The sequence below is a fragment of the Myzus persicae genome, unplaced genomic scaffold (genome assembly GCF_001856785.1).
Source record: "Myzus persicae strain clone G006 unplaced genomic scaffold, MPER_G0061.0, whole genome shotgun sequence".
NCBI classification, from domain to species: Eukaryota; Metazoa; Arthropoda; class Insecta; order Hemiptera; family Aphididae; genus Myzus; species Myzus persicae.
In genome coordinates this window covers 555,615-570,440 of record NW_019104466.1, presented here as the reverse complement: position 1 = coordinate 570,440, position 14,826 = coordinate 555,615, and the positions used below count along the sequence as shown (strand labels likewise).

Below are 14,826 nucleotides of genomic sequence, written 5' to 3'. Positions count from 1 at the left end.
TTAAAACGTCAAAACTAAACAAGTTTTTTAATCTTAGCCTAACCTCTTTATTTACTAGAGTTTTGGAATGAATGAAATCTGGTTAGGCCTGCTATTTTAAAAATGCATGTGATGCAATAGAAAATATACATAAATTTAAAATATATCTTAAAACAGATTCATCGCTATATCCTATTTCCCAGGACCACCCGGAGTTTACGAATTATATGGCAATAAAAATAAATAATGCATTATATTATAATCATCAGTGTTAACCTTTCTACGTTTTACTAACCGAACGCGTTTTATTTCCCAACACACTTTTGGGATACGGAAATGATTATTTTTAGGCCTAAGGTCAACACGTAAATAATAATTACATCGAGCCGGTGCTTAATTTGTTATGCATAAATTGCTGCAGCAATCAAAAGGGCTACAGAAATCCATTTTAAATCCTAATCCCGAATAAGATAATTTCCTATGTATATTATAAACAATTATGTAAATTGGGAAACATTTGGCAACAAATATTAAATTATACCTTTGAAAAATCGTTGATCACATTTTTTCGTGGCACCGCCTTCAGCGGTAAACATTTATATGTACCTAGTTATCCCATCATGCATTCGCACTTCCTTCAATTTGTCTGCATAACATTTAATTTTTTATAATAATAATTGAAAACTTTGATTTAAGGTAACAAAATCACGGGAAATGCTGTATGTACAAATAATAATATTACTAACAAGTGTCTTAAGAATAAAATAATGAACGAAAAAAATACTGTTCAAAAACGATTTTAAATCGAATTTGGTGGGTTATTTTTAATATTTTACTTATATATTTTGATTTTAATTTATATCTTCTAAAAATGATAAAAGTTTAGAAATGTTTTAATGCCAGACGCACAATTTGTATTCAATTTACGAACGTTAACGTGCATAATAAAATATAGAACTCGCTGTGCTGTATAGTATGTTTCGAGTGTACCTATCATCATTAAGTCATGAATCGTGAATGTATCTATTGCATTTTAAATACAATGATAAATCATTCTCAGCTTTGGTTTGATAAACATAAAAATTAATGTTAGTAATATTCATATGTATATTGTCAGTTTTAAGTGTTACATTTTAGAATTTAAGAGTATTTTATTTTCTATTCTGCGAAGAAAAAGAAAAACCCAAATACTATACAAAATAGTGTTTTTACCATTTTCTGATCGTTTTTCCTAATGCACTCTCAAAATGCACGGGAAATTGAAAAATCACCTCATTAAAGTGCCAACTAGATAAAATTTGCTTCGGGAAAATGGGTAGGTACACATGTACTCATTAGATCAAATATTTTTGTAAAAAATTACAGTTCAGATACTAAAAAAAATAACACCATTTATTTAGCTTCTTTGCTTCAAAATCTAAAATAAAAAATAATTTATAATCATAATTTATAAAATTAGGTTTTCACGCACTGTTTTGAGTTTCAGTCAAAAGTGTCGTAGAAGTTGATTAAAAAATGAGACAATTGTCTTGTCTTTCAACATAATATTATGTTCTATAATCTATAATATCTGAAAAATGTATCAGATTATTTATAGTCTGTTCTCTTATAAACCTATTCGAATCGAAATCGATCGATCGCCGATCGGTTGAAGTACGTCGTTTTTTCTCCAATACCATTACATTTCGTATTTAAATTCTAATCTTCTCGTAAATCTACGACATAATATATAACTATATCAGTATCTATTTTGTCCATAATAATAAAACTAGTATATATTTTATTTTTTTTTTTGAAGAATCAAAATTGACTCTGACCCCAGTGGCCATATTTTCAAATTTTAATTAAAGAACTTTCCATCTAGAAAATTAAAATGTGCATATTATTCTGCTGGCGATCCTGTATAGGCCAGATTTTTGACATTTAAACGTTTCGAATAAAAATATGCTAATAAACGAGTTATTAACATGTTATCCCAATAACCAACATAACTGACTCAAGATGTAGACATGCGGCATATTATTCAAGTTTCGTACTACTATATTATAATATAATAAACGTGCCTATACGACCGTCTGTGCTGAGGAGGAGCTCAACGTGCGTTCGTACGTTTAGCCTTGACTCTTTGTGCATGTGCATTGTAAAAAACCAGTGTCGTTCAAACCTTGCGAGGTGTTGCTTTGTAGATCGTATTTGGGTTTATTTATTTTAGATGACATTTGCTTTTAAACAACGTTTCCTCTTTCGTTTTTGTGATTGGTGAAATAGAGTGTACAAGTAAATTAACGATATAAAAACTAGTGGGTAGGTATATATATATATATAGGTACAAACGTTCCTCATTAATTTCCTCGATTTTCAAACCATTCAGTATCATGAAATATCATAATAGTGTCACTATACCTACGACCTATGTCATTTTATATCTATTTTTCGAGTGCTTGGGACTTTTGACAATAATATATGGCTTGTTATATTTTCAACAAAAAAATAATATAATAATTCGTGGACTGTATTCATTTATATTTTACATGCCTAAATTAATATGAATTATGTTTTCAATTATTATTTAAATTCATAATGCGTTTCAATAGGTACAATACTTCTTAAAACAATACTGCAGTCGATACTTTTTTATTAGAATCACGTTTTTTCTTTGTGTTTTACACGAGCATTTTTTAGTTATAAATTATATTTTAATTCAAAATTTTTTTCAAATTTTCTCGTTTAATTTTATTGGTTTTACAATTACGTGTTTTGTATGTAATTTTTTTTTCGGTCATAAACTTGATCAAAAATGAACATAGCATAATCCTTCTATAAAACGAACACTGCAAATGGAACTATAAAGTGTCGTTATTTTTAAGTTACATAGTAGTAATAGTATTTACCCTTACAATAATTATAAATTACTGCTGACTTCTCATTTAAATAGCTATTATAATAAACATGTAATACTATATGTGTTATAAATATTTGTTCATTTTAATCAACTATTTAAAGTTTAACACTTAAAAAAAATTCTGTTCATTGAACTTTTTTATACACGTATAAAATGTATTTAACAATTTTAATTCCAACCTAAAATTCAATAAACACATTTCATTATTTTATGAAATGTTTAAGTTTATGTTCTTGTATATGTATTTGTATATGTGTATATTTTATGTGTACATATAGCCATATAGGTGCTATCTGTATCATGAAATGTTATAATTCAGAGAATAATGCTATCTAGCCCCCACATTCTATGAATTATCTTTAATAGTTTTATAAAGATTTACGATCAAAATCATAACTAATGTTAAACAAAGATATATATTATTAACATTAATTATTATACATGATTTTATATGTTACAGGGATAAAGTGTACAAAAATAAGTAATTTAAAATTCATGAAAAATATTTGAAAAATTGTTAAATATCGTAAACAAATATGGTAAACCATAGGTAATATGTTATTAGGTCAAGGTATACATTTAAAATTTGAATACATAATTAAATATAGAATAACCATTGATGATAAATGCAATGATAAATTGTAAATTTTCTTACGGTTAGGCTATAAATAAAGCAATTTTTGATGATTCGCGAAATATAACAATAAAGAAGATATTTTATAATTTATAATAATATATACAATTATTTTATTTTTACCGATTCAATTTTTTCAACAATATAATTGCATTGCAATAAAGTCAATCGCTCGCGCGCGCGCGTGTGTGTGTGTGTGTGTGTGTGTGCTTTGCGATTAACAATATGGTCGTACACTGTGCCAGACAAGACTTATTCAAAGAAAGTGCCACTGGTTTTTACGGGGAGAAAAAGTAATTCACCTTGATTCGGGTCTATGCACCGCTGCAGAACGTGTATGCTATTTCGTTATTAGATCATATAGGTTAAGGGCAATCAGATTCAGGTGAACTCACGACGGTGAGTAGTTAATATGTACCTATAAAAACAACAAAGACAATATTTTTTTTTTCTTTGAGCAGAAAAACAACACAAAAATATCACTCTTCGTTACAATACGTTGTCGAGTGAAGCACGACGGTCTTAAAACGATCAAAACAAATCGTGCAAAGATGTATTCAAGTCTCCATTATACACTTTGTACGATAATAATAATTGAGGACATAATGCGCCTTTCTAAAAACAACAAGAATTATTTCGACAACCCGCTGAAATTGCGCGCTGATATTCATGCCCCGATCAACGCTAGGGGCTAAATGGGCATTATTATAGTATACTGCTATTAAGTACGTTACAATAAAGACGCTATTATTTTCAGTTATATAAATTTTTTTAATATTCTCAATATAAAATCATACAGCAGATAAAAAATAATTATTTTGACTCGTCTTCATAATGCAGACATACCTTAAGCACAGTAATACAATACATAATTGTATTAATATTGTGAGTCACTTTAAGAGTGGCTGCTGATGTTTTAATCTCTGACGATACTATTACTTAGTGGTACCATAAAAATATAATTTTCAGTTAGATATGAATCAGCAAAAGAACTCTGTTTTCCGGATAACATAATGGCATTAGTAAAATGTCATGTACAAAATATAATAGGCTATATCTGCCTAATAGGTATACCTTAGTGCAAACCATGGCTTAAAAATGAGTACGCATATAGCGTAATTTTGAGTATGTATATTAGTTTTCATACTGACCAATTTTTATATATTTTACTATAGTCTTTGTCCTTTGAGTAGTAATTTTATTTTTGGCAATAAATGTACCGAATGGTCTGGAATATGCTTCCGAAATAATAATTATTGAAGCCAGAATTTTTTTTTCAATTCGAATAACGTACTAGGAAGAACGTATACAAGTGAGTCTTAAAAATCATCATGAAACGTGACCAACAGAGGGTTCCCATTCTGCGCCACACTTCACTGTATCCGATGGTGACACTGAATGTATTTAATATATTTTAATTCGAAACTCCCTACAAATTAGACTTATCACTTGTTTAAATTCAATAACATTTATTTCAAATTATAGTCGTTATTTGTTGCGTTCACGGCTAAAGTTATTAAAACCAGTAAAGTTGTTTGAGAAGATTTCAACCTTATTTTATTTGTGTGCAAGAATATGCTAGAACATTAAACCTAATATTATAGATAATAAAATATATTGAAACAGTTAATCAAGAATCGATAACACAATTGTTATAAAACATAATATTTGCTGTATCATTTAGGAGCGCCAGCATTATCATTAAGTTAATTATTATATTTGACGCATTACTTAGAATTGCAAAACTATTTTAAACCTAAATTACAACACACAGTCTTTACCACAATAGTTATATCTTATCTTTTTAACACGAGGGAAAGTCTCAATATATAATTGCGTCATAATAAATAATAGTGTAATATTGATGTAGGTATTTATCATGTATGCATTTCAGTTTCTACGGACAACTTTGTTTATTTGATGAAAACATAATTATTTAAGAACTACGTACTTAGACAATTGATCAAATTATTCATTTTTTGGCGGTTACATAATAATAATATAAGAAATCCCATATTCGCCCAACACGTGAATCTGTTAAAAAAACAAATATCGAAAAAAATTCATCTGTCATTAATTAACGAATTATTATATCCACGAGCACACTTCAAGGTTTATAAAATCAATATATTTTCGATAAACTATTAATTTTTGTATAGTCTTCGCGTGGGAACGATTTAAATTATTATTTATTACTGGTCTTCTATTATTATACAAAATCAGAGAATGTGCAAAAATACATCTTATCCAGCTATAATATCCTCACAAAAAAGTATAAAATATGCGTAAACAAATCGTCATCGACACAATTATGTTTCTATAAAATTTCCCCGCATATTTTGAATCAAAAATCGTGCACACGTGATATCCGTATCGTATACATATTACATATACGATATTTTACTTATTAATAACATAGTATAATAGTATGTTATTAAACTTGGGATCATTACGATTGAAGGTAAGATTGAATGACCTTTAACTTTTCAAACAACGAAATAAGAATCAAAGAAATATTTAACAATAACGCCCACGCCAAAATGTGTGATTAATTGACGGCTCGTATAAAAACTTCCTTTAACACCGCCTTGGAACAGGAATCAGTTGCTATCCAGGACACTTAGGAGGGACCAACTGATAACTAGATTTCAATTTGGAAATTACGTAAATGTATTAAAACATTTTTAAAGTTAATTTAAAGTATAGTATTATCACTAGTATAAGTATTATCACTTTTGTTCACAAATGTCAATTTATCGGTCCAAATCGTTGACACACAAAAATTAATTATTTTTGTTAGGTTGTTTAATGTTTATAATATATTATCATCAGATATGTATCTTTATATCATATAACATCATAGTAGGAAGTACCTACATCCGATTTCCAAATAAAAAATTACGATCTAATAACGGATAAAATGCACGCTATGATTATGATAATGTAAAGATATGAAGATTATGTCACTTATATTAATTAATTTAATGACTTAATACAACCAATATCAATTAATACATTAATATCTGTTACTAAATTTAATTTAACGTTTACGGTGAGGCACTTTTGGCCATAATTTCCAAAAGGAACGAACCTGTTTAACGATGCTAATTTTCATTAGAAATTATTATTATCAATAATGTAGAAAAAAAAGTACTCAGTGCCCCCCGCCCCGCAAATCGAGCACTACGCAGCTAATATTATAACGATTTTATACAATTACCAGTATTTTTTGTTCATCTCTTTTTGGAATACTCTGTCAAGTTGGTCAACTGGTCAAGGGCACTTAACATATGCTATTTTTTTTTTCATAAAACTCCGTTAAATTTCCATTTCACTAAGCAACTGGAAATTATTACATCACAACACTGCCGTTGACCCCGAGCATTACTTACCTATAGTAGATTATTATTACAAGACACTGTAACTGAAGTTAGACATTGTCGAATATGTTTATAAACTTGACATAGTTTACACAACTAAAAACTAAATTTAAATATTATATTGTTTTAATTATTAAAATGTTATTTTTTTCGTAAAATTAAAAAACCCTGTTTAAGCTTTAAAAATAATAATGTGTATGTTAAAAAAAGATATCAATACTTATTTAAAATAATGTACGAGGTTCTTTACCAATAATTTGGTGCTATAGGTACTATTAACGTACAGGATAAGCAAATACAGACGTTATCAATCGGTGAAACCTCTTTATTGTGTTGTTTACCTTTTCCTTTTTTGACTCCAAAAATGGAAATTACTACTATTGAGCGTCCATCACTTTTTAGTTTTTGTCTGATAATTATTATCACGATATATTTCATAATTCATATTGGGTTTTTTATAGTTTGTTAATGTATTTTGCAAAACACTAAAACTACCTACCCGTTCTGACGTAAATACATAATATACAGTAATAATAATATTAAAACCACAACACGGTTGGACATCAAATGATTTATGTACCTATAAACAACAGAATAATACACATCATTCAATAATATAGTATAATATTAAATAACTATACGATATTTAAAAATTTAAAAATTGGTCGTACCTATTCATAATACAGGTAAGTATATGATTTTCGGATTGTTTAAAAATTCTCGGTTAGCATTTTGAAAAAAAAAATTTTTTAACTATCAATAAATAATAACATATAAGTATAAAATCTATTCTATAACAATAATTGTTTTTATATTAAATAATAACGAAACTTTACTATCCATAACATTTTAAATTGTGTCAATCAGCTATCTGTTAATGATTAACTGTAATTTCTTACAGCACGCTAGGAGGATGTACAATAGCCAAGCATTTAAGTACACCTACCTATGTAGAATTTTACGAAATTTAAACTTCATGAATATCTGTATTTTTACTCGGTTACACGATGCACAACAGTTAGCAAAATATAAGTTTTGAATTCACGATTGTATTATATTTAGTAGATACTTACATAATATTACGTACATAATATATACCTAATATTATAAATTATAATGTTTAGTGTGTTGTACATAAATACATAGGTAAATTATTTTCTATGCAAAATCGTGTAGTGATTTTATCTGATAAAAAAGTGAAAATTGAGCAATCGTGATGCACCTCTCTTAATGATTATACATAGGGGGCTTCTCAGCAGACCTATACTCTTACGTTTGAGCTACAACTAATATTTAATACAACATATTTTGTCATTATTTAAGAAATTTTACTGCCGATGGTCAAATTCTTATAACAATATTACCAATGACGATTAGGAATGAGACAATGATCTTTTTGGGTTTTACAATAATCATTTCAGGTAGATACCTATATGGAGCCGTTACTATTATATAATTACTATTCAGCAACATTTATATTTTATACATAACACATAATATGCAATTCACGTTGGCTCATTATTTTATTAGTAGCGACTTGTATGGTTCTTCGCACAATTTTCCCACGCTTTGATTTGATATTATCGATTTCAATTTATGGATTTAAAGTCCACTAATATCGTGTGTTAAATATTTTAAAAATTGATAGTTTTATATTATTTTTTATACCTACTTATGGGCTTTTCACTATAGTTCAGTCAGTCGTATTTGCATTTATTCCAAACCGTGTTCCATAATAATACTCTTTATACGTTGTAACTTATTCAAAAAAACCATTGGGTTTCATCACGTCGGTCCAATAGTAATTTGTAATCAGTTCAATAGTTCAAACACTAATAAGATTCCAAGCCGCCAGTATAATAATTGAAAACGTTTGAAATCGTTTTTATCTACGATTATTACTTTCGTGAAATCTATAATTTGTATTCTACCCATTTCAATATCGTATATTATATAATAGTCGACATTAAATTGATGACTCATTAGTATAATATTATAATGTAACAGCCATCGGCTCCGGGTTAACCATTAACCCGGGTCTATATAGGCACCGGCGCACCGCACATGCCGTGTAGGAGCGCCCATAATCCAACTCAATCGCAAGGAATTTCAAAATGGGAATCTCCTCATGATAAGTAACTAAGAAACGTCGACCTTAAATGTTAGCCAAGGGCAAATAGCAGGCTGGATATAATTTTTTTTTTTTCTAGAAAAACATTGCTTGTTAGTAATAATAATAATAATAATAATAATAATAATAATAGGTATATGCACATACACATTTTAATTATACATTTTAAGATGCACATTTTACGCGCTTGTAATGTGTTATAATAACGTCATTGGAATTTCGGATAGTGCATACCTCTAATACCATACTTAATAAGTTCAAAGCAATTTTACTCTGGACTGCATCGTGTACATGGTAAAGATTTCTTTGAAAAAATAATTACTCTAACTCGTCGTTGTTTTTTTTTTGTGAAAACAATTATTGTTTTATTAAAAACTTAATCTTCCTATTATAATAGAATTTGGTTTTTCCATTCAAAAGTAAACTATAATTATTATACATTATACTCACTATTTTACTTAGTGTTGTATCATTAAATATACTTTTCGAGGTACAACAAGCTTCTAACATAATTTATTCTTATTTTTTTGTTAACCTTGTAAAATTTTTATTTTAAATATCGTGAAATAAAAAAGGGGAGCAGCAGGACCACATTTTTTTGGGGGGATGGGGGGGGGGCTGTAGCACTCATATTTTTTAGTTATTGATTTGTGTAAAAAATCTCATACACCTGTCTAAGTTTGTATGTTTGTAAATAAACAACTTGCCAATTGTTTGCGTCATTGAAAAAAAACAAATTTTTCGTGACTTACCATCTAAATTATATTTCTGGATTATATGAAAATATTTTAGAAGCTAAGACCCCTTAGTTTTCTCCTAGTTTTACCTATGGTAAGGGAGTGACATCCCTGGTGGCACCTTATTGTAGGGAAAATTAGTTGAAAAATGTTTAGATAATAATGTGCAAAATAAAAGTGAAAATCAAAAAAATAATTTATAAATCTAGCTCGACTTTTGAATGCAATAACTTGTTTGGCACTGGTGCATATGGTATATATAATGAAATCACTAAAAATAGAAATTATTATATTGTATTCAGTTAATTTTAAATTGTTTGACTACAAATGAACCAAAAGGGGTTTTTACAGAAAATATAGAGGTATTATAATATCTTACTTACCATTTACCAACATCTATAGTGAAATATATGAACCCAATTTACACATTACGCAGTATAAAAACTAAAAACTAAAAATAACAACTAAAAACTAACTTAAATACGACCTAAAATAATTTTTGTCGCCAACGCTCGTTTATTGTAAATAATGTTTTTCATTGATTAATTCTTACAGATAAATATAGTTCAGGAATACTTTATTAATAAATATAGAATTTTACATTAATTGGTAGGTAAAATATTAAAATGAAGACAAAAATGTAAAAAAAAATACTGAGTATAAAGAAGGTACTATATAAACTTTTTTAAGTTGGAAAAACAATTTTAGGTACCAAAAGTCAAAATAAAAAACCCGAGTGCCTACACTTTTTTAAAAACAATAAATTTAAATTAATATACGAAATGCAGATTATGTTACATTATGCTATGATGTTACTCATGTGTAGATTTTCTTTGATGAAATAAAATAAGATTCATGATATTATATTAAATTATAATATTACCTCTATTCATTTTTAGCCACAAAATATGATAAATCCGAGAAAAACGTAAATAATAGGAAATAGTAATTGCCTTAAATGTTCGTAAAAGTTAAGCAAAAGAAAAAAATGTATTTCAAGTATATATTGACACAACGGATTGATACTTTTTTGAATTGAATTCGTAATATTTACATTCTGCTTACAAGGAAATACGACATATTAAGATAAATAAGATAGCATGAAACTATTGAAACTATATTTACAAAACGTGACGACGTGATAGGACTGATAGAAGTCATCGTTCATTGATAGATGACATTAGGTAGGTACTTACTTTAAAAGATTCATTGTACAATCATTCTTCATTAAAATTGTTCTAATGCACATAAATTAAATTACTTTATTATAATTTACATAATGTGATGGTGTATGTTACACAATTGAATTGTAGACCATCAGTAAATCGAACCTTGATAACACGGAATTCTGGGAACTCTTCTTTTTTATTATTGTTCTGAGTTGTAAAAATTTTTAATTCTTTTTTAATATTATAAAAGATTTACGATTGTTAATCTTATACATAAAAAAGTTAATTAAGTGTTTTTAATAACAAACTTAACTAAACAACGTGAATAACAGCACTGAAAAAGCACTCGGTAGTGTCTACAGTGTTTATTCTATGCGAAAAGTTCCGTTCAATTGTCTAAAAATGAATAAACAGCATCAACCCTAAATCGTCGATAGTACAAATGTTTTCGTATATTTTAAACTTGATGGTTCCTGGTAATCAAATGCGAAGTATTTTATACGTTATTCACCTGTGAAATGTTTAATTCAAAGGTGTGTATTAGCTTATTTAGCTCATATATTAGTATTCATTTTTTATAAACTCCAAAAATGACAACAACGAAAAATGTATTACATACCTATATAATATTTATTTTTATACACAAAAAAAAGCTAAAATGTATCATATATTATAATATTTCTATAAAAACACGAAAAAAGTGAAATGTAATATAATACATAAATTTAAAAGGTAATAGAGAATTACGATAAATTTTGAAGTTAAAATTTTAAAAGTAATGTCATTTAGGTATTTAGACATGGAACCATGGACCGTTAAAATGAATTTGTAATTTTTTTCATTTTTTAATACTTATTTTATATTAAATAATATCTTATGATATAAATGCATATTATAACATATTAAGTAATCGTATTATTTTAAGTCGTGAGTTAACCATTGATTACCTAGAAATCGTGTGCCTATGGGACATTCGTATCGGTGTCACTGTATTTTATTGGACGTTTTGTAAACGGCTTCAAAAACATTTTGTACAACAGTCCAATATTTGATGTGAGGGGGCCTGCATGGAACTCATGTTTATTAATTACCGATGGTGTTGTAAAATACTTTGTCAAGCATTCTTTCATGTCATCAATTCTTTGTATTCGTAGTTTGAAGACTTTAAGTGTTTTACTCCATGAAGTATCTATAACTTCATGCCCGAAGCAATCACCCGAGCTCTTTAAGTTCGACGACAAAAATATTATTGTTCACATTATTTGTCGGGTTGTGGTGGTTATACATACACAGTTTCCGCTTCAAGTGCAACCACATAGTATAAAATAGATGCCACACATACCTTAAAGCAAACACCAATGACTGTCATTACAATTTAAACGGAAGACAGTGTATTCATTTGACTAATATTGAAATGTTTATTTTATTTTCAGGAAACTCGTTCTACATATTCACAGCATTGGTATTATTCCTCGTGGGCAGTATTACAATAGTATATACACCATTTAACATATTAATGAATGAGGTAAGTACTATTATTAGTTATTTTGTAATCTTTTAAAATTTTAGGTATAGGACATAGGTACACGTATATCGCCTATATAGCAATACACTAGTTGTAAACATTCCAAACCAAAATATTAATACATTGCGTATATGAAATAAAATATATGTGAAATATTATCTTTAACAATGTTTGGTTGTATAATATTGATTTTTGTACTAAATACTCGATGTCTCGACGAATGTAAAATGTTTAACAACACTATGTTTGTGTTCTGAAAAAAATAAATGACTAATTTACAGACTATTTTGGAAGGTCGTTATAAGGTTTTTTTTTACATAAATTCAAGGTATAAAATTTGTGGCAAAAGTTATAATTCTTTTATCTTCTTATGGTGGATGATTATTTAGTGGGCACCTTCGGCAGTGGAATGAAATTAAAATTAAAAATAACTACCATTACAACATAATAAGGATTCTAAAGACTATTATTTTACCATAGTACTAGCTATACCAACCACGAAAATTAAAAATATTCATAAACTTAGATTCAAAAAAGAATTTAAAATATCAACATTTAAATAACTTTTCAAGTAGGTTACTGTAGAAAAACGAATGACTAGGCTATGCAACTATGGGAAAATATTTTTAAAAAATGTTTGCCAAATTGATGGTTTATGATTATTTCTATAAACTAGGAGGGCCAACAAGTTTCCCATTTCCTTTTATTAACGCTTTATTTAGAAACACAAATAAACTCTGATCCACAATATAATGCTCAACAATTGATTATTATTACAGCTTCCAAGTCACGGGTTGTTACTGTTACTAAGTTATGTGTTATGCCCAAAGAATTGTTATATTAGAAAACCCCATCATCTGTGCTCACCTACCAAAAATAAAAACTCGTTTAAAAAAACGATAGGTTTCATAATTTCAATTAAAAAAATAAAATGTCAAGTGTTTTCTAAATAAATTCTAACAATGTTCCTCACTCCTATAGTGTTTCATTATATTATAGTATTTCTTCCGTGAATCGTATTTATTTTATACTTGAGGTTTTGGCGCAACATGCATTCATTAAGCAGCGTGCTTTTTTTTAGGCTAGGTTTTTACCACAATTTACATTATTTCTTGTTATTCGATCTTCGAACGACCGTTTTCACTATTTTAATGGACGTGCATTAATTTAATATTCGACTATACGCCCATGGAGAAGATTAAAAACGTGTAGGATCCTAATCAGTTTGATATTTATATTATTTACTATTTATATACATGTATAAACACTGTCTCTATGTATGTTACTATAGTCGTTCCATACGAAAATCCAACCCAGCTGGTGTCCACTGCAGAATGTGCAGCAGACAGCGTGGCGTGTTTAGAATATATTGCATGCACTATAATGTGATACACGTCCCATGTGAATCGCACCGTAATAAAATATTCATTTATATATAACGTTACGACAGTTGATAAAGCTTAAAACATGTTAACAGCCCAACGATAATCCGTCGAAGATGTCTTGAATACATCAAAGTAACCGAATATTTTTCTTCTCTATTTCGTGTATACCTATGTATATATTTTTTTTTTATCGAAAGAAAACCTGTATTGGCCACAGGCGTCTTGTTAATTCAGTACTAGTATCATATATTATAATACTACACTACACCACCGCCGCCGATACTATTACCTTTTACTACTTTACTACTTTACTATATATATATATTTATTTATTTTATACTTCTACGACTACTATTATACTACAACTCCAACTTCAGCTGTATTGGATCGGCTAAACTGGAATATTAGTCAGCTGTTATAACATTATATTATACATGTATATAATGTGCTATTGTGTAACTACTTTTAATGATATACATATTATTATTATTATACATAGCAACATTAAGCTCGTTTATAAGGTACATACTATGTCATAGGTACTTAATATTAAATAGAGTGTATAATATTATATAGCCTTGTTATATTTGATTTGAGTTTTCTTCGTTGATTTTGAATGATGTTCGATCCGTGCATAATATAATATTATAAACTCTTACTGTTATACTATGTTCTATACGTGTGCGTCAACAAAGCGTTAAAGTCATTGATAAAAAGTGCGTCTTATTGTCTTAATATGTGTAGGTACCTATTATAAGACAACACAAAAGTGGTGTATACAAATACAATATAAATTCTACACCGCAGTTAACGACGTACAACAACCATTTGTTAATCATTTTGCTGTAATATAATAATATGATGTATTAAGTTAAGCAAAATTACATTATTTTTTTTTTTTATGTTGTATAAATAATTTTTCACCAGTCTTAGGTTAGTAATGATAATATATCACTATACCGCATATCACGATCTATGCTCATT

At 28.0% G+C, this 14,826-nt stretch overlaps 1 protein-coding gene across 3 annotated transcripts in view; it reads left to right on the top strand.

Moving 5' to 3' along the window:
- The window catches only part of LOC111042363 (scavenger receptor class B member 1-like), a 41,880-nt gene that overhangs the window by 17,430 nt on the left and 9,624 nt on the right, over positions 1 to 14,826 (top strand). For 2 of the 3 annotated variants that reach the window (XM_022326952.1, XM_022326951.1), the window contains one exon: positions 12,366 to 12,457. In XM_022326952.1, the coding sequence (XP_022182644.1) occupies positions 12,366 to 12,457 (92 nt within the window). Of the gene's footprint in view, positions 1 to 11,336; positions 11,466 to 12,365; positions 12,458 to 14,826 lie in introns of those variants that run through there. The other variant, XM_022326953.1, reaches the window with a different exon arrangement.